The 21230-nt window shown below is 37.3% G+C and overlaps 1 protein-coding gene across 3 annotated transcripts in view; it reads right to left on the bottom strand.

Moving 5' to 3' along the window:
- The window catches only part of slgA (proline dehydrogenase slgA), a 181687-nt gene that overhangs the window by 8137 nt on the left and 152320 nt on the right, over positions 1-21230 (bottom strand). For 2 of the 3 annotated variants that reach the window (XM_083140096.1, XM_083140098.1), the window contains exons 9-11: positions 17151-17282; positions 15193-15389; positions 9447-9535 (exon numbers count right to left, since the gene is read on the bottom strand). In XM_083140096.1, the coding sequence (XP_082996222.1) occupies positions 9447-9535; positions 15193-15389; positions 17151-17282 (418 nt within the window). Of the gene's footprint in view, positions 1-1256; positions 3162-9446; positions 9536-15192; positions 15390-17150; positions 17283-21230 lie in introns of those variants that run through there. The other variant, XM_083140097.1, reaches the window with a different exon arrangement.

Below are 21230 nucleotides of genomic sequence, written 5' to 3'. Positions count from 1 at the left end.
TGTCTACCAAAATAACAAATCCAAAATTCTTGACTTTATCATTACCTTTTTCTTAGCATTTATTTAATCCCCCCCTACTTAGTTTTAGCTGGAAATTAAGAAAATATACAAGGTGTGTTCAGAAAAAGACCGGATTGAGTGCACTACGCGCAAACTACTTGATGGAATGAAATCAACACAGTTGCGCCATCTAGCAGCATCTTTATGAAGTACATTGCAACAAGGCCCAGAGCTCAGTGCAAGCCGCTCGCGCGCACGAGCAACACCATAGTCTGCAGCGGTCAGTGGGACATTTTGTGGCTGTGTGAAAAATGAAAGATTTGCAGGAGCAACGTGCGTGCGTTAAATTTTGTTTCAAGCTCGGTAAAAGTGCCACAGAGACGTTCACGATGCTTCGGGAAGCCTTCGGTGATGTAGCAATGAGCCGATCACAGTGTTGTGACTGGTACACTCTGCTCAAAACTGGGAGAACTTCGACGGACGAAGATCCTCAAAGTGGGCGACCGTCCACGTCAACAGACAATGTTCACATCAACCTTTTTTTCGATTGGCAAGCGGTGTGTGGGCAGCCAAGGACAGTACTTCGAAGGGGACAAACATGAATAAGATGTACATGTTCAGGTAAAGTTGCTATTCCAACAAACCAGTCTTTCTTTGAACACACCTTGTATATTTTATTCAATGAAAAACTCCTACCACAAGGTTGGTTGAGATGAAAACTGAAGCTGTACTTTAACAATAGTTTAAGACTTCCATTCATTATGTAAAAATTAATGCTTCCTATTTCACCATAGATGGGAAAAGGCCACATTATGTTATGTAATATTTTTACAAAAGTCACGCATACAAGAATGTAATTATTAAGAAACAAATCTTAACCACAACTCAATACAATTTTAAATTTCCAAATTTATCAAATCCCAGTACATGAATATAACAATGTGAACTCACTATACTGTAAAAAATAGCAATAATTATTGACCACAAGCGTAATTTCTTTACTTTTTCGTGACTTTCTTGACTGGTAGACACGCTGATAAATTTCACCTCTGGTAAAAGCACTTTAATACAGAAAAAAGAAAACCCCGATGCCATCTCACTATGACAATTCCTTCTCAAGCTAAGATTTTTTTGTACATTGCGACAAGTTTGAAAGGTCCCATCCGGAGGGACGATACATCCTAACAAACGTCTAGTGCAATTCAAGCATAGAGCATATCAAAATAATGAATTTAAAAAAATACAACAGTTTTCCAGATATTCTTTTATTTGTATGGGAATGATAGAATTACATGGATTTTAACAAACCAGAGTTTTATCCCTGACATCCTAACAGGGCGCATATTCAGCAAATTTACTGTGCATGAATAACTGAACCAAACATATTAACTTGACACTTTACTTGTATTTAGTTCATATGTGCACATCCTCACATGAAAATTGTAAACGTGGATTTCACTGAACATGAACCATTCAGGAAGATGCGTATTACTTCAGTAATTGCAACTTCCTGATTCCACAATTGAACTGTAAAACTATAATCACTATTTCATGTGCCAATATTTCTCTGACATACTCTATGTGGATTACTTTTATGGATAATAATGTGTTTGTCAAGTTAATAATGATTTATATTTGTGTACATAAATTTATTTATATATAAGCCACAGCTATATTCACAGCGCAACTATATAGTGACGGCACATGTATCATTGCTACATGAATAATCTGTTTATATGTGCTAATGCAAATATTCTTCACTGGCTGTATCACTAAAATATGGTGTATGCACATACGAGAATAATATTATTATTTACAATAATTATGTAGCGATCCTGACAGAGACTGAATGTGTTCAGAAGAAGTATATATAACCTTTTAAGTACACAAACGTATGACTTCACATACATATAGTATCTCCCACATTCTCTCTCTGAGGAAAAAGGAACATTTCACATGATGAATCTATTCTAATTTCTACAGAAAACAGGCGTCAACAGCATTAATTGTGAAACCTTCAGTGGTAACTCAAGATGAAAATTGTTTCCATGTATTTTATCACTAACATTCATACAGTGACCAAGATTCATAAAAACTTTGGTCAATTGTCTGTTCATTATTGTCTTAATATTCATTGAAGTACAGCAACCAATTAACATTAATATTTACATATTGTTGATGCATGTAATTCTTGTTACATTTTTGCTTTACTTGACCGCATCCTTCACATAAGATATTGCGATAATGACGAGACGTCAAATTGCAAAATTAAATTAGATTTCTTTCAAATATTTCTATGGTTGTTCTTCAGTAATTACAACAGAATCGAAACTTCCTTTTCGCGTTTCATTAAAATCTTACATGTAAGAAACTAGACCCAACAGACATGACCTGTTCATACAGAAATCAATAAGTTAAGATATTTCTCTAAGTACAGAGAATGAAATTAATACTGAAGAATGAGAGATCACTTTTAAACAAAACTTAAAAATGGCCTCAAATACTGAACGCAATACCAAAGATTTGAAATAATTCTATAAATTTGTTCAAAATAACTACTTTGATATATATCTTCAATGTACTGAATGCAAACAGCTATGCATGAGGATAATATTACTAATTGGACTTCAGATCTGCAGTAAATATGTAGATTTTACGAGATTCTTATCACAGCGATTGACCTAATATCACAACTGTATATACATCTACTACTGTTATGTTTCTCTGTGGTATATGTAAGGCAGTTTCTCACATAGGAGCGTATCTGCACAAGCATTTATGAAATCAGTGTCGGAAAGGAAAAGAATTCTTTTGTTGTCTGTCGTAATGCATGCTGTTTTATAACTTTATTTTGCATATTTTGTGTTATAAACCTGTCAATGTAATTCCACTATCACACTCATTCCTCACTGAAACACAATACTGTTCTAACTGCCCACACATTTGCCTCTTGCTTCAGATAGGTGTGTACCCTCCCTTTGGTCTGTAGAATATCTTTCCTGTCGCAAACCTCCGCAAGATCTCTTTCAGAAGGAGAGTTCTCTCTTTTTGCAGTTTCTTCAGAAATCCTTTGTTTTCGTGAGCTCTTCGAGATAAGTACGGCAAAACTTCGTTCACTGGGCCGTAAGGTATGTACTTGTATGCTGAATATCCTGATTGGCCTGCAAAAACAATAAACATAATGAAAAGTTAAACTAGCACTTACAATATTTTTTACTTTTTTTTAATAAAAAAGCAAAACATACTTCTATTCTATGACTTACATATTAGCTCAACGAAATATTTACAGATATGCTTTAAATTTCATTCCCAATTTCAATCCAACAAGTATTTACCACACCATAATATAATACACATATTTTTCAGGGGACAAGGTGAAAAAAAAAAGTTTTGTAAATTTCTTTGCTGTGTGGGGACCTTGAAAATCAAATGTAAAGGGTGTCTCAAAAAGGAGAGACGTTTTGAATCTGAGGAATAGAGAAGAGAAAAATAGTTGCAAGAGATGGGATGGGTAAGTTTTATGTCTTGAGGATTACAACCAGGAGATGATAACCATTTCTGTGCAAATATTCATGCAGTCATTGAGGAACATTCTGCATAGCTCGTTGTAACATGTCCACAGGAATCTGAGCAATTCTTCATTGTAGCAGGTTGAGTTGAAAGGATCCGTGAGGAAATTGTCCAGATTCCTGTAGACATAGGCACATAGCCAGGGGGAGGGCTAAGGTGGCTGAAGCCCCACCAGAAATCCTACAAATATCTAGTTTAAAAATTGTTAATAACAGAGATAACCACAGTAAAAACTGCATTACATCGAAAACAGTTTACTGTATAATAGAGAAACTAGGTTATATTCTTATATTCTACCATTAACACAAAGAATAAACTGATCCACAGCTTCCAAACCTTATAGTTTTCTTTGTGAGAGGTCACATTATGAGTAAAATTTACCACTAACTGTTGAAGGCTTTTTTTGAACGATTGTGTAAAAATTAATAACAAAATACAATAAGTATGATTTTCAGTACACTAACTGTACAAAATACTATAAGAAAAATAATAAACAACAATTGTGTTATTCACTGATACGGTAGATCGAGTAGCTAAGTGTCTCCATTTATGTACAAGGGTTGGATAAAAAGTAATGGCAACACTGGTATAATTGGTACTTGACTGTAATGGCAGAGGAGCACTTGTTACAATCCTTCAAAGTAATCGCCCCTCATCTCTACGACCTTCTGTCACACGTATGGAAGGCGTCGTACACCGTCAGCGCGTCCATCTCTGTCGATGTCCCGCAGTGACCGCCCTATAGCACGTATGATGGCTTCGCGCGTGTCGTAGTGCTTCCCGCCCAGTGGTTCCTTCATTTTGACAAAAAGGTCGTAATCACACGGTCTCATACCGGTGAATACGGTGGATGTTCCAGTACCTCCCACTACCAGTTATGCAGGAGCGCCGTCACATTGTTCGCAGTGTGACACCTTGCATTGTCAAGCAGGATGATGGGACACCGTGCCGTAGCTTCCTTCTTAATGCGAGACGAAGGTGGTGTTGCAAGAAGGTGCAGAAGTAGGCTGCGTTGACTGTCTGCCTGAGAGACGTTGTTCTTCTTGCCTAAACATATTGTTAGGACACTTCCACTCTCGTCCTCTGCTTCAGAGCACTGCTGTTTTTGACTGAATAACATACAATCGCTCCCACTCACTATACTTCCTCGTCTGACATTCCTTTATCAGCCACGAAGCGCTTGTGGCGCTGTGACTCACCCCTTTCACGGGACAGCAGTGTTGCCATACTTTTTATCCAACCCTTGTAATAACAATAAATTTAGATTCAAATTGGTATATTTTTAATAACTCATAATAGTTATTATTGTAAAATGACAATAAATATTATTGTCATTATCATTTGTACTAACCAAATTTTATCTGTAAAATGACAATAAATATTATTGTCATTATCATTTGTACTAACCAAATTTTATCTATGGCCTGACCCACTCTACAAATATTTCTGGCGACATCCATGCTGATAAGGGATGAGCCCCTCCCCGAAATAAAATTCTGGCAACGGGCCTGTGTAGACATGTTACGTCGAGCAATGCAGGAATGGTTGCACAGAAATGGTTCAAGTCACAAATCTGCCCATTACTTTAGTGGTTTGTAAATGTATGCAATGGTATCCTCTGAACTACAGTAGAGTCTCGTTTATCCGACCTTCGCTTATCATACATACCACCAGAAAAAAAAAAATCGTCAATCAGCAACAAGAAGCTACAGGAATCGACATAATAATGCTGCAAAGATGGTGAGACTTGGCAGCGTAGAAACGGCAATCGCCAGGAAAACAGACTATGATCAAAACTTGCTTTCAATCATCACAGGACTGAACTTTTGAAGTACTGTACGTACTGTGTTTAACTTCAGAAAATTCTGTAACTGCAAGTTCATTTTTCCAGTTAATTTTTTCTGTATTGTTGTAAAAAATGATTACTGTACTAGGTTCGTAATGTGTAAAATTATAACATTAGTTTGACATTTAATAGGCTTTTTCTTAACACCTCCCTATTATCTGACATTTTCGCTTATCCGACGTTCTGCCGGCCCGTTTACGTCGGATAAGCGAGACACTACTGTATTCATTTCCATGATTAAATTTCTTACAACTTTCTCTATAACTCAATTTCAAAATGTTCCATCTTTTTGAGCAGAAAAAATGTAGAATCCGTGAACACAAAAGCGGGCTTCCACAGTATTAAGAGTGAGCATTACTAACACTGTATAAATGCATCAAATGGTGCATAAATTGTTATTATTTCTAAAACTAAATTGTGTGGTGGAAGAGATGGACACAGAAGAGTTGTGGGTAGTGGAGAGCTTCAAATATCTAGGAAGCATAATTGAGAGAAGTAAAAGAATAGATGAGGAGAAGAGGACAAATGGGTGGTGGACTATATCAAAGCGTTCGAAGATTAATATGGAACAGGGATGTACCTATGAAATGCAAGATGATAATATACAACACATACTATGTGCTAGTAATTCCGTACGGAGCAAAGACTTGGACAATGACAGAGAGAGACTAAAGAAAGATGCAGGCAGTGGAGATGAAATGTTTAAGGAGTATATTGGGGAAGACTAGAATGGATAGAATAAGGAATGAGGAGATCCAACAAACAGTGGGTGTGGTGAAGCTTCAGGACAGGATAGATCAGGCACAGGTGAGATGGTTTGGACACATTAAGAGGATGGATGCACAAAAACTGCCAGTAAGAGCTTACAATGAACAAGGAGTGGGAATAATTGATTGATTGATTTGTTGTTTTATGTCCACTTTATGCACAGTAAGGCTAATCAGGACTGGACCTACAGCTTAAAGTGGGATCCGAACCACTATGTGCCTCTACCGGGTATCGAATCCGGGACCACTTGATTACAAGGCGACAATGGGAGTGGGAATAAGGCCAAGGGGGACACCAAGATGTTGGTGGAAAGAGCAGATAGCGGAGAGTGTTAGGAGAAGAGGACAAGATTAGAACTCCGTGGAAAGAGAGGAGTGGTGGAAGACCAGGAAAAAAGGCTTGACTTCTATGCAGACCCAGCCAGAGGCAGGAAACGGCGAGTATAATGATGAATGTAGAAGTGGATTGTGTGCGACTAAACGTTTTTAAGCCGAATTGCTAGGCAGATCACAGGGCCTATAGTTTTAAAGCAACCTTCTGAACCATTGTGAAATATACCTCCACCGAGATTTGTACTACCCCTTGATTACAGTGCAAGCAGAACAAGAGTACCTAGCCAAAAACGACATTACATTACTCCAATTTCTAAGATAAGGAAGATGCAGATGGCACAATAAATGTAAAACAGTTTAAACTTTTAAAACAGATCGCCAACTATACATTACAGTTAAAAAATGAACATCTTAATAATATTCTATATCTGAATACTGAATTATTCAAGTACTACACAATGCTTAGAGAAGGTCAGGAAAAGGAACACTTACCATATAAAAAGGTTTTTAGGTTGAAATAAGACACCATCACCAACTTTTATCTTCATTATGGTTGCGGGTAAAGCAGGTCAAAGGAAGGTTTCAAACGGAGCAGGAGAGATAAGACACATAAGTCTAAACATGCAAAATCATGCACAATAAATTATTTTACATATATGGATCGAGTACACACAGACTTATATAACGTGTGTTGAATCAAGTCATTGTCATTCTCACATAACACACACTGATGCAAGTTACGGGATACTCAACAGATATCGTGATTGCTGAGTGTGACTAGTAGGTGATAACACAAATATAACAGAATTCTGTATCCATCCTTACGCAAGGTTTTTGGTAGCACAAACCATGAACACTAATTTTCCTACAGGTTTCTACAGTTGAGTGCCAGAAGTATGTATTTATCGGAAGTACTATACTGACTACCATGCGAGAGACCCGGGTTCGATCTTTGGTGGGGGAGAACTGGAATTTTTTTTCCACCTGTACAAATGGCTCCGGCACCCACCCAGCATCGTATAAAGTGGGTACCTGGAGGAAACTGTGGGGGTAAAGGCAGCCAGGGGCATGGTGCTGATCACATCACCCACATATTCGGCCGTGATCAAGAAAGTGTGGGGCCCTAACCCCACACCCCCTATATGCCTTCATGGCATGGTGTATAACACAGGGGAGCACTTTATTAATCTTCTAGAAAACTATTCACCAACTGTTCATTAAACTCCCCACATATTTGACACACAATGCGAGATTTGTCTTTTGAGTTTTGTGTCACAATGTAGAAATTTAAATTCTAGTTGCAGGTCTGTATTGAAACTATATACCATATTTACTCATGTATAATGCACACTTTTTTTCAAAATGTTTGCTCCCAAAAAAAATGTGGTGCATATTATGCACGGAATAATTTCGTAATGTTTATGGAACCCTATCATGTTATATATCGTTGTCAAGCTTGAATTCTGCAGTTTCTGAATATGGCAACAGTATTCCATTCAAAATGGTGACACTTATTTGAAATGCGGTTGAAATAAACTCATTACAAAATGAAGGAATGTTTTGATTTTTATATATGGTCTCCACAATATATATTGCCAAATATAGTGACGATATATAGCTGACATGATATATATCACTAAAATATTGTGATGATATATAGCCAACATGATATATAGGGTGTCCACAAGTTATCTTTAAAACTTCAAATCTAAATAACTAAATAATGGAACAAGGTATCTCAGTTCTGTTTCTATCATTTAGAAGAGAAACTCTCAAAGTTTTTTTTTTACCACTTCAATGCATCTCTATGTGTGCCCCCACTTTGTTGCCCGTAGGATATCAAAAAGGGGCCATTGATTTCATTGTGCATAAGACCACACTAGACATGAATCTTTGGGCTTTGGCGGTCGACAGTTATGCCTATTCCATCATTTATGAGAAAAGGAAACACACTGTGCCTTCTCCTGTGGAGTAGTCATTTTGAGGAAATGTGACCTCACATCTTCCACACTTACTCAATGTACCTGAGAAAACAATATACAAAACTTTGAGAGTTTCTCTATTACATGAAGGCAACAGAACTGAGATACCTCATTCCATTATTTAGTTATTTAGATTTGAAGTTGTAAAGATAATTTGTGGACACCCTGTATATCCCTGACATGATATATATCACCAAAATATCGTGACGATATATCACCAACATGATATATATATTGCCAAAATATCATGACTATATATTGTCTAGTTCATATTGGATGATATTTTCTCAAAATCGAGATATATCGTCTGGACAATATCTCACCCAACACTCGTGTTCTCCCTTGCCCCCATCAAGTTATGTCTAATCTGATGTGCATGTCCTTTTAACCATATCTGAAACCAGGACTCGTGCACATGTACCTTACAGAAGGTGAAAAATCCAAAAGAATTTCATGCAACTTTGCTTTGATGTAAATAACTATTCTGCCTTTCAAAACAGACTGTAATGACGGTGCAAAATTCAGTACTCTCATGTTTGTGAAAATCACTAAGAATGTGTACTTTTGATAGCTATCACACACTGATCTGTTGATTGTGGGTGAAGAGAATTCATAGGTGGACAGGGAATCTATAAATTTACAAAAAGTGCTTCTACAGGGTGTTCATAAAGTCCCGGTACCATTCAGAGTTCTTTTGTAATGGTACCGGGACTTTATGAACACCCTGTATAACTATTCAATTACCTAATTCTAATTGTTTTAATATTTATTTTCAATAGTAGTTATATTAATGTATGTGAATATATGTCTATATAGCTTATATTAAAGCATGACATTGAAACTGAAGCCCAAATATGTAAAATCTCCTGAGGAACGAAAATTGCAAATGAGAACAGAAATTCGATAATACTGTCATTGTCTATGTGCTTATGAAGTACGTATACTTACCTAATGGAAAGGTGATGTAGTCACACATAGCCAGAAGTTGACCAAAGCAGAGGACCCTATCTTGAGGAGAGATTCCAAGTTCTTGCATTCTAAAAAAAATCAAGAAGTTACTTCAAAATTCAGTACATACAAATGAGAGAATCTTAGAACTATATAAAAAAAAAAAAAAAATTATGGAGAACTGACCAATGCCCAAATGCATACATTTGCCTGGATGTTAAATGTTTGCTTCATAATATCGCCTCAGCATGCTGCAAATGTCTGCTCACACTTCTGGGTTTACTTTCCTGCAGAATATGAGGTTCTTTAACTGAACCTAACAAAGTGCAGCCAGTAAAATGCCATTTTGTTAGCAATTTTGAGAGGGGGGGGGGGGGAATTACAGCATGTCACGTACCAGTGTCCGGCTCCTTTGGACACCAAAGGTATCATTACCTTTCTTTATCGGGCTAATTTTCTAAGGCTGAATGTAACACCTTGTCCGTTGTCAGAAGTTACAGGTCGGAATCTATCTGTTCTCTACTCGATATAGTTGCCAACCTCTGCGGTGCAGTGGTTAACACAGCATCATACGACACCAGGGGTTGGGTTCAAATCCCAGACTGGTCATACCGGTAGGTGTTTTTTGTGTGTGTCCCTTCATCAATTTCAGGATATCATCACTCATCCTCATAGTCGCTATTAGCTAAAAGTGGCAGAAAAGCCAATCAGAAAATCAGATTAAAAAAGAAAATAAAAAACACAGTTGAAAAGAGCATCAGTGACTTAGCAGTCGATATCAACGAACAATTGAAAGCGAAAATTGCTGGTCATGTTGCATTTTCGCTCACAACAGATGAAAGTAGGAACGTCTGTGGGGTAGTTCAGTTAGCTGTATTTATTCGTGGATGCGATTCTCATCTCAGTGTGGCAGATGAACTGCTGGACATGATTTCTCTCCATAACACAAGAGAAGATATTTTCAAGGAAGTGGATGCCATTTTGAAAAGGTGCAGTCTTCCTTTATCTCAGTTAGTAATATATTATATATATATATATATATATATATATATATATATATATATATATATATATATATATATATATATATATATATATATATATATATATATATATTTCAATTTCAGTCATTTCGCAAATTGTCAGGAATATCGGTGGTTAATCTGTGAACATGATTTAAGGTTTCAAGACTTCAAAGAGTACGAATGGCAATTTTCTTGTTCACTGCTCTTTCTTTTGATGCTGATTATGGAAGTTTCGACCTTCAAATGGAACTTACTGGATTACACTGTGACTCAACTTGAAATAGACATATCATGAAGTGGGTGTCCCTAGATTTTTCTCATGTCTCGCACAGCAGTATCCTCGGTTAAGACATTTTGCTGCTGGAATTTTAACGATTTTTGAAGCACTTGGTGAAAAGTTGTTCTCCAATATAAGGATTAATAAACAGCCAAAAGATCAAGAAAAACTGACTAACATCTGTTGAGAAGCTACGTAGTTTCTAAAAAAAATGTGTCCGATATCTGGAAAATGAAACTAGAATTATCCACAGAATATTTCTTGCCAAAGTGTTTGCACAATTGTAACCAATTTATACATGTAAAATACTATCATACTACGAACAAATATAATATATTTACTCATATATAATGTGCACTTTTTTCCAAAATTTTTGTTCCCAAAAACTGTGGTAAGTATTATGCATGGAATTAATTCAGACAGCCAACATGAAACCGTACAGGGTCATTCCATGATTTTGGGACACTTGCGTTGATTTTTCATGTTTACGGAACACTATCATGTTATATATCGTTGTAAAGCTTAAATACTGCAGTTTCTGAATATGGCAACAGTATTCCATTCAAGATAACGACACTAATGTGAGATGCGGTTGAAATAAGTTATAAGTTAATCACAAAATGAAGGAATGATCTGATTTGTATGGTGCTTTGGATGAAAGAAAACATAAGGAAAAATAAAACAATAATTAAAATGTATTACTGGCCAAATAATAATGTATATATGGAGTGTGTAAATTCCTTAATGGAAGAAATATTGTGCTGCTAACTGCTAGTTTGAAGGTCCTGAATGTGCCGCGTATAAATGTTAATTAGTCACGGAAAAAGTCTTCTCGTTTAATATCTGAGAAACTAAAAGTTAAAATATACAAAACAGTAATTTTGCCTGTAGTATTATATGGATGTGAAACTTGGTCCCTTACATTGAAAAAGAGGAACATAAATTGAGAGTATTTGAAAATAAGATCCTTAGGAAAATGTTTGGACCTAAAATGGATGAGGAGACAGGTGAGTGGAGAAGGTTACATAATTTAGAACTACATAATTTGTATTCATGGCCAGATATTATTAGAATGATTAAATCAAGAAGACTTAGGTGGGCAGGTCATGTGGTACGAATGGGAGAGGAAAGAATAGTTTACAGGATTCTTGTTGGGAAACCTGATGGTAAGAGATCTGTAGGAAGGCCAAGACGAAGATGGAGGGATTACGTTGAGATGGACCTAAAGGAAATAGGTAGGGATGGAAAAGAGTATATAGATCTTGCTCAGGATAGGGAAAGATGGAAGGCCTGTGTTGCTGCGGCCATGAACCTTCGGGTTTAAGAAGGCTAGAGAGTTAGTTAGATAGTCATGGACAAAGTATATATTTTGAAGTTCTTTTAGAAAAAGTAAAGAAGGAATGAGCAAAACCACGTATAAAAGTTTGAAGGCCATTTCACATGATTTTTCAGTTTGTAATCTAATGTTCTGCGACACCAAGAAAAGCAGTGCAACTCTGGTGGAATTCGAGCATGCACCTTCCGTCACATGGGATGCATATCAGCTGTACTTGTTGCACGAGAAATAATAGAAAACAACTTCCTGAGCACTGCAAATCCATAATGTAATTTTGATCTTGCTTTCTACTATTACAGAATAAATACGATTGTTAGAGAGTGAAAGCTTTGGGATGCTAAACACAGTGGAGGGAGAAGGGGTAGGTGGCATGGGTTGGAGACTTATTGTTTACATAAGAGGATATTCTCCTCTTGGTCTACATAGCAACAGGTGACTCATTGAATAGGTATGATGTTGATTGATTGATTGATTGATTTAGTTTATTTTACTTCGCGTTTTGTGCCTCTTGGCTAATTTGCGAAGATGGGGATGAGTGATGAAATGATGAAATTGATGAATGGACATTCACAAACAACCAAGGCCGACCGAGATTCGAACCCGGGACCCTTGGTGTCACAGCGTGAGGTATGATGTTGTTCACTCTTGATCATCATAGCAACAGCTTTACAACCTACAACTAAGGAGCCATTTCTTGAAACTGGATTGTACTGCGCATTATATACGAGATATAATTTTTTGTAACTTTTACCCATCAAAAACCAGAGTATACGGTATTTGTTTCTTTTTATTTCAATAAAGCCAATGAGGATTATAATTAAAATATTTTTACTACAATTATATACACACACGTAATTGTGTAATTATTCACTTCTAAGCAGGGGTGGTACATGAAGGGGGAATGAGGGGGAATTCCACTTTTTGGTCTTTGCATCTCCTGCGGTTGCTAATTTATGTCATGTGGGAGGGGGACTACGTATAGTTATTATAATATACTGATGCTGCAATAGTAATTACTTGAATCCTCCATGTCAGGGGCGAACCCCTTAGTTTTGGACTTCAAGTGGTTGGAGTTTTGACATTAATGTTATGCGGCTCTGCTCAAGAACTGAGTTTGACATGGCTGGCCTAAGCTACAGATTACAATATATTACTGAAGTTACCATACGTATTTACTCACCAGAGGATAAGGAACACACTGTATGTGATAATTCTTGCAAACACGATTTCGTTTCTTGGTTAGAATACAAATTACAATCAATAAAACATTTACTTTTGTACTTTTTAGTTTGATTAAAGATACTGTATTACAAATAAAAACATACTGTATCTTTAATCAAACTAAAAATAAATGTGATGAAGGGAGTGTGTGTTCTCCTGAAATGTCGCAACGAAAAACTGTGTTTTTATACTTGTAATAACGTAATTCTACAATGCAAGCAATGTGCACAACAAGAAAAATTATTATTCATTTACTTGTAGCACTGAAAATTTGTTTCGCCCAGAGAATTCACGCTATGTAACAAAACAAACCAAAACCCATGTCAGCCCTACCTACAGACATTCTCTACAACTTAGTTATTTGAGCCTGCTACGTGGCAGCAATAATCAGAAACAGTAAATGTTCCGAGGTACACTATGTTCAGTACAACAGTCTCCCCTACTCACGAGCTACTGCTCTTTTTTATTAATTCAACCCATTGTGTCTAAACTGAATGCTCGTAAATACAAGGGATAGTCGGAAAAAAGTGTATTTCCAGAAAGCATGGAGACTTTGGGTTGGTAATACGTTGTGGTTATACAGGCATCATCCTTCTTTTGTTGTCGGATGTACAACCTTTAGGGGCATGCATATTTCGTTTTTGACGAAAAAACGAAATTTGAAAAAACACATTGTAGTGTTAATTTTTCATGTTTTTGAAAAGTGTGAAATGTATTTTGTGACCATGTTTTGTCACGAAATAATGCGAAATGAACTGCAAAAAGCTAAATTAACTCTTAAACACGAAATTGAGGGTTTATTCACCGACGCAGCACCTTCTGAGGTCTGAATTATCCTGAGAGTTATGCAATTCCCGGAAAATTGATTAATTCTGCTGTTAATATTGGAGAAACAAAAATTGACTCCTTTACACAGAAATAAACTTAATACTCGGATAACTACATAAATGGGCTATTAGAAGTGAAATGTTAATTCTGTGGAATAAGTGTAGTTTTTAAATCAAATTTAGGATTATATTCACAATTTTAAAACCAAAATGTATTTTTATATACCACTTTTGATCCAATTTTTCACCGCTATAACACCGATATTTTATTTTATTTACCGCTTTTGAACCCGAAATTGACTCAGTTTTTATACCGAAATTTTGCTTTTTTATTTACCAAAAATATGTGCCTCTAACAACCTTTTACTTGCAGCGGGTGTCAGCATACTGCTGTATTGAAGACGGGAAGAGTTGAGAAGTATGTGCCCGGCCGGCATGTGAAAGGTGTGTGGACAAAGTATGAAGTGCGAGCTGTTGTTCACTAAGAATGGACACCTGGGACTTCCAGTACAGAAATTCATAACCGGCTGGTGGAAGTGTATTGGCCTCACACAATATCAAAGTAAATGGTGTCACCAATTTTGAGACGGCTGGGAAAGTGTGATGGATGACCCAGGTGGTTATTCACAGCCAATAGAAAGGAAAACATTCGGCAAGTTGATGAGGTGATTCAAGGGAACAACTGTAGAAGTGAAAGCTGCCATACGCTACTTCATCCATAAACAGGGCATGCAGTTTTACGACCAGGGTTTCTTGAAACTTGTGAAGCGGTATGACAAGTGCTTGAATGTCATTAGGGACTATGTGGAAAAATAGTATAATGATGCCTCTTTCTGCTCATGTCCATGTTTGTTCTATAGAACAAAACTCTCTGCAGATGGCAGACTAGGCAAAGTTTATTTCCGACTATCCCTCATACTAACTTTGCTGTATGTTGATTACACCAATATGTTTTGCCATGAACCCAGTTGCAAAACATGCTTTGCAGATGTTATCAACAGTTCATCTAGCGTATCAAATCTTATGCTATACAGTACACTAATGTTACTTAGACCCTTACTTGTTGATTGCAAAACGAACAGTGTCTTCATTGTGGCTAGCTACCATGATGGCAACCTTCTTTTCCTTTCCTCCGTCTTTCAACTCCTTCATACGCCGTAAGCACTCCGTCAGGGTTTTGTGATACATTTCAGATGTGGCATCAAAAGACGGATTGGTTGGATCTTCATAGCCCAAAGCTGCTGCACGAGCCCTTTCCTAAAACAATTAGAATAGAACGTGTTGAATACCATCATTTTCACCATTTAAAATTAAAATGAGAAACAATACTTCTGTTATTCATATATAAAAAAAATATGAAATTAACCGAAATTTAGAAATTATGTAAAGATTTTGGGCAAAGTTCATGTGTCATTATGCATGTTCTGTATGTCTCTGAATTTAATATAACTTCATTTTTTGGAATGTTAAAATCCAACAAAAAAATTGGTTGCACTTCAACAATAGCAAAAATATACTTATAATTATTAATTCTGTAACCATTTACAGCCACGGTAGCTTCATGAAGCCACGGTAGCTCCGTCGTTAGGGCATCTGACTACCATGTGAGAGACCTGGGTTCGATCCCCGGCGGGAGAGAACTGGGAATTTTTTCCACCTGTTAAGTGGCTCCAGCACGCACCCAGCGCCCTTTAAAGTGGGTACCAAGAGGAAATTCTGAGGGGTAAAGGCAGTCAGGGACATGGTGATCACATCACCCCTACTTTCGGCCGTGATCAAGGAAGTGTGGGGCCCTAACTTCACACCCCCTATACGCACGCCTTTGTGGCATGGTGCAAAGCACAGAGCAGCACTTTACTTGTTTCATAACTTAACCATTTACTCCATTTCTTACAGCTCATGCACACTGGGCGACGTAAATACACGGGATTAAATTAGAATGTACTGGAATCAAAGCCAATCATTAAAAAGAATCAGCATCTTTTAAACTGCCAAATACTTACACTGTAATGTGTATCATAAAACTGTCAACCAAGACTTATCATGTTAACAATGAAGTAATAGACATCCACATGTAATTTAATATTGTTGGAGTTGCCTTTACTGTGTAACCATTGGTGCAAAATAATCTAACACGGTAGAGTGACTAGCCATGTGAGGTTGTGTTATTGTATGTCTCGTATCCTAGTGTAGCTTGAGAAAGTTCTGGGAAACCAGAAGGAATCGTCGCAGATGAAGTAAAATAAAAACCACTAAAAATAACTGTGTTAGATTATTTTACATCTATCAAAAAGTGGTTATGCGAACCTTTAAGAAGAACATAGATATTGTGTAACCACTGCTATTAGTAGAGACTGGATTTTAAAGGGAATGCCTTTTTTTTTTTCATTTTTTAACATGGATCATGGAATAAATAACAGTGTTGATAATTATCTTCCACCAACAAGATTACATGGTTTTAAATTTCCTTTTTTTCAACACATTTTCCTTTCTGGTACATTTATTGACTAGTTTTTCAGCCTACATTCCTTATCTTCCCTTATTAAAAAGCATCTTCCTTGGTCCCTTTCTTGACAAGACATCAATTGTTTTGTACGACTGTATTTTCCTTGAAGAAAACATTCAACAATTGTCTATTTGGTGCAGCTTAGAGGAAAGAAAGAACAAGCAACTTCTACCCTACCTTCCCTCCATGAGTGTTGGGAGAAAGTTGCAGATTTTTTTTTGCAATAACGCGATCTGGGCTTAAGCAGTAACAAACGCATTGTAAGACACACACTGGTTGCATTTTTTTACTTTACTTTATATGCAATTTAATGTATCCCTTTTTACATATGAATGGTATATATTGTGATTTTCATTTAAAATAATATTTTTAGTGGAGTGAAAAAATAAAGTATAGTCCTTTTCTCGGCAATATTTTTCCCTTTCTTTGTCCTTTTTCAGAGTAAAATTTTTCCCTTTAAAATCCGGTCTGTAGCTATTAGCATGCCTAAATATTAGAAATGCATTGCATACCTGTTCTAAGTAGGCTCCTCGAACCAACTTTGCTCCAAAGTAGAAATTCTGTCTGTGGGCCTGTTCCAAATCAATCACCACATTGTTGAAAGTCTCCTTCAGGTAACACTGGTATGTATTAAAGACATAGCACTGGAAGCAGAAAAAAGATAAATCAATTTTCACACGAATGTTAAACAAATTTGAATGGAAAGAGATAAGTGTCTACAGCTTAAGTGTTTCTATAAATTATGATAATGAAATAGCCATATTAGGTCAAACTGAAGTACCACACATTTGAAGGGCTTCATCACAGGTGCTGAGAGGGGGGTGGGGGAATTAAATGACCTATTATAATTACCAGAGCCTGGATTTTGATGACATGTCTTCCTTTTTTCCTCATGTAGTATAAATTGCTTAAAATCCTGAATATGAAACTCTGGTTATAAAAATGTGAATTATATTGTGCATTTTTTAGACAGATTTTCTATCTTCTAAGTTTTAGGTTATTTTTCACATTTTATGTAATTTCCGTAATTGCAAAAAGAAGGGGGAGAAAAGGTAATGCAATTGCATTATGTTTCACTCACTCATTTTTAGCCATGAACCGATATTTATTACCTCGATGTCAGTAAAAATGAAAACAAGAATTCTAACGTCAGGAGATTGTAGGAAGAAAGCAACATGCCACTCGATGTTACCTATTATAATAATTCTGAATAAGGTAACAAATCAGAAATCCCCATGCACTTTATAATAGCTGGCTTCAATCACTCTACAGTGCACCTAACAAACTAGCTTAAAACAAAATATCCCAGTTTAACCACAACCTAACATATGTGTTCCGCAACAGTGCTGATGTTAAAAATCTGGTGATGTCAATAGTACAAGCTGACAGTGCAAAATTAGCTAGGCATTGACATAGTGGACATGTACAATTTAATCCCCATAGACTTAGCTCTGCGTTCAGTTGAAATATGACTGACAATAACAGAATCCCTGCACTAGAAGTACAAGAAACAATGAGGCTGCTGGAAATTTGTTAAAAACACAACTATTTTCAGTTTGAGAATAACTTCTACAAACAATCCGAGGGCCCTGCGATGAGCAATACACTATCAGCCTCTTTAGCCAACACAGTCATGCACTTTCTGAAAAAGAGATACTCCACACTCCAGAACTGCAACACATCCGATATGGAAGGTACGCGGATGACAATAGTTATATACAAAAAGGCAGAAGAGCTCAACCGTCTAGTGAAAAAACTAAATAGCATCCACTCCAGGCTCAACTTCACCGTAGAACAAGAGAAACATGGCAAGATCTACTTCCTGGACATCACCAGCACACTAACAAATTCATAACCACTGTCTACAGAAAACCAGATGCAGGCAACCAGTACCAGTCTTTCCAGCCATCCCCCCCAAACAAAAAGCTAATGTGTGCCTGAACTTTTATCGAACTGACTTCTACTGTTGCAGAGAAGATCTACGAGCAGAGAGAGTCACCATCACCACACATAGCCCTGCAACATGACCCACGGTAGCACAACTTTCCACTTGGTGCAGTAAAGAAAAAATACCGGTCAGGCACCCTACACAGCCATAATAAACCCATCCATAAGCAACTTCCAACGGCAAATATAAGTTGCTTGCCTTCCCCTACCATCCCACCACATCCAAACCACATATCCAAAGCCCTTCTCCCCTAAGGCACCAACGTAGCGCACAAACCCAATGCCAAAACAGCTGATAAACTAAACAAGAAACGGTACTTCCTCTCCCCCCTTGATGACGTAGAGTGCTAGTGGAAGGCACATTACATCAGCAGGTCCATCAGATCTGTCAATGAAAGAATCCAACAACAAATAACGGATGCAAAAAAAAGCCCACCCCACTACTGGCCTTGCTAAACACATCAAATACAATAGCCATAAAATACATCGCCCACACACTCGTAGACACCAAAATCAAAGAAACACATCCCATAATGCACTTCCCACATGAGCTAAACATGGATTGCAGACAGGCACACCACACTTTGATTCCCCTACTACAACAGTTAACACCGGGAAATAGCAGACGACATGGATGCAGACGTACAGTTAACAACAGTGCAACTAGCAGCAGCTGGAGAACTATGAACAATAGAAGCACACCAAGCAACAGTACAACAAGTTCCAATGAGGATGGTGGCAGTGGCCACTGAAATTAATAGAACAAAGACGAAAAAACAGTTTTGCGGATAAAGTGAGTAACTAGTTTCTCCATATTTATCTACTATCACGTCTCTCTTCTCCCAATTATGAAAGGTAAGATTGTTACAGATTTTTATAAATAATTTCACATACACCTTATAATTTCAGTTCTTACGTTACAGAAGTAAGAATTGTGCTGTACTAACTGTCATACCCTGGAATAAAGACAAAATTTTAAGTAATTTTATTGATATTTTTAAGTTATTTTATAGATAATTTTTCAGATAGTTTTAGGTCATCAAAATCCGGGCCCTGATAATTAGACTCCTGCACAGTGGCCATGTGGTCTAAGGTGTCATGCTTTGGGCTCCAACTACGGGACACGTCTAGGTTCAAGCCTCCTGGGGGAAGCGTAACAACCTTTCTCCGAGATTCTGGCCAGTGTATGCGACCGGTAGACACCCACCATCAAAGGGAATTGGGGAGATACGAACGAGGAGCGTTAACTGGTCATGGAAACCTATAATGGGTGGAGAGTTTGTTGGGCTGACCACACGTCACCCCACAACTGGTTGCATGATCTCCCACCTTGGCAGGCGGGAGAAGCTGGCAGTAGTCGGTAGGTCCTGGCCCTCAGAGGCTGTTGCACCACGATTTACTATTTTTTATTTTGTTAATATAACAACATTGAATTACATAACTGAATCTGTGGTATTCTCTTTTACAGCATCAAGACACTTGAAATGACACTTGAGGACACTGAAATTTTGTTTTTGTAACAGTAGTATCTTTCTTTTTCTCCACTTAAATGCTCGAATAGACTAATCAGTACTGGATCTACATACTGCGGTGTGATTCAAACCACCGTGAAATGTGGGATTGAATCTAGGTTCTCTTGGTCATATGATGACAGCAGTGTAATACAAGAATATTCATTTCCATAAATCTCAGAAATACGAGGGCAAATCGAAAAGTCTTTGCCCCTATTTTTCTTTTCAGCCAAATTATTAGTGTGATTGAAAAACCCGAGATATACATTCAATGCAATAGGTTTTTCTTGGAACGGCCCAGCATTAACTCTCGGCTACTCCAAGCTGCTGTCAGTTTGCAAAGATGGTTGTAGTACTCAAACATCTACGTCGTATGAGCAGCGAAGTGTTATTCGTTTTCTATGGAGCAAGGGACGAACGTCCATCGAGATACATAGGGAAATGCAGCCGTATAATCCAGACCTTGCCCCCAGTGATTTCCACGTGTTCAGTCCACTGAAGAAGTTCCTGGCAGGACAGAGGTTCATTTGTGACGACAGTGAAGACCGCTGTCTGGCGGTGGTTCCACGAGCAACCGGCCGAATTCTACAACAGCGCCATCTCCCAACTAGTGGTGCTATGGGACAAATGCCTGAACCGCTGTGGTGACTATGTGGAAAAATAGTGCAAGATACATAGAACAATTCCTATATTTTGATTTCCATGCATGTTTACTATTTCAGTAAAAAAAAAAAAAAAAAGGGCCAAAGACTTTTCGATTTGCCCTCGTAGTAGAAATTGGCATGCACGATAGAAGAAAAATGGCTTCCACTAGTAAAGAAGAAATACTATTTCTAACTACCCACATCACCATAACACCAAAAATTATTTTTTTTAAAAAAATGGTTGAGCAACCAGTGCTGTACAACCTTACATGGAATGAACTTTTATTATTGTACACCCATAGAACTACCCAGTTTTCTAGTTTCCTTTAATTTATGAACACACATGCACTAATCCAAGTACAAGTGTGTGTGTGAGCGTGCACACACCCACAGACACAATATACGTAAAAGAAATGAATCTTGTATTCCATAACTACTGACAGATGACACAACAAACAAGAAAAACAATGAGGATGGAGCCAGAACAAGG

This window comes from Lepisma saccharinum, chromosome 18 (genome assembly GCF_977018435.1).
Source record: "Lepisma saccharinum chromosome 18, izLepSacc3.1, whole genome shotgun sequence".
In the NCBI taxonomy this organism is placed as follows: Eukaryota; Metazoa; Arthropoda; class Insecta; order Zygentoma; family Lepismatidae; genus Lepisma; species Lepisma saccharinum.
The sequence above is the reverse complement of the archived record's forward strand: the minus strand, read 5'-3'. Positions and strand labels throughout refer to the sequence as shown.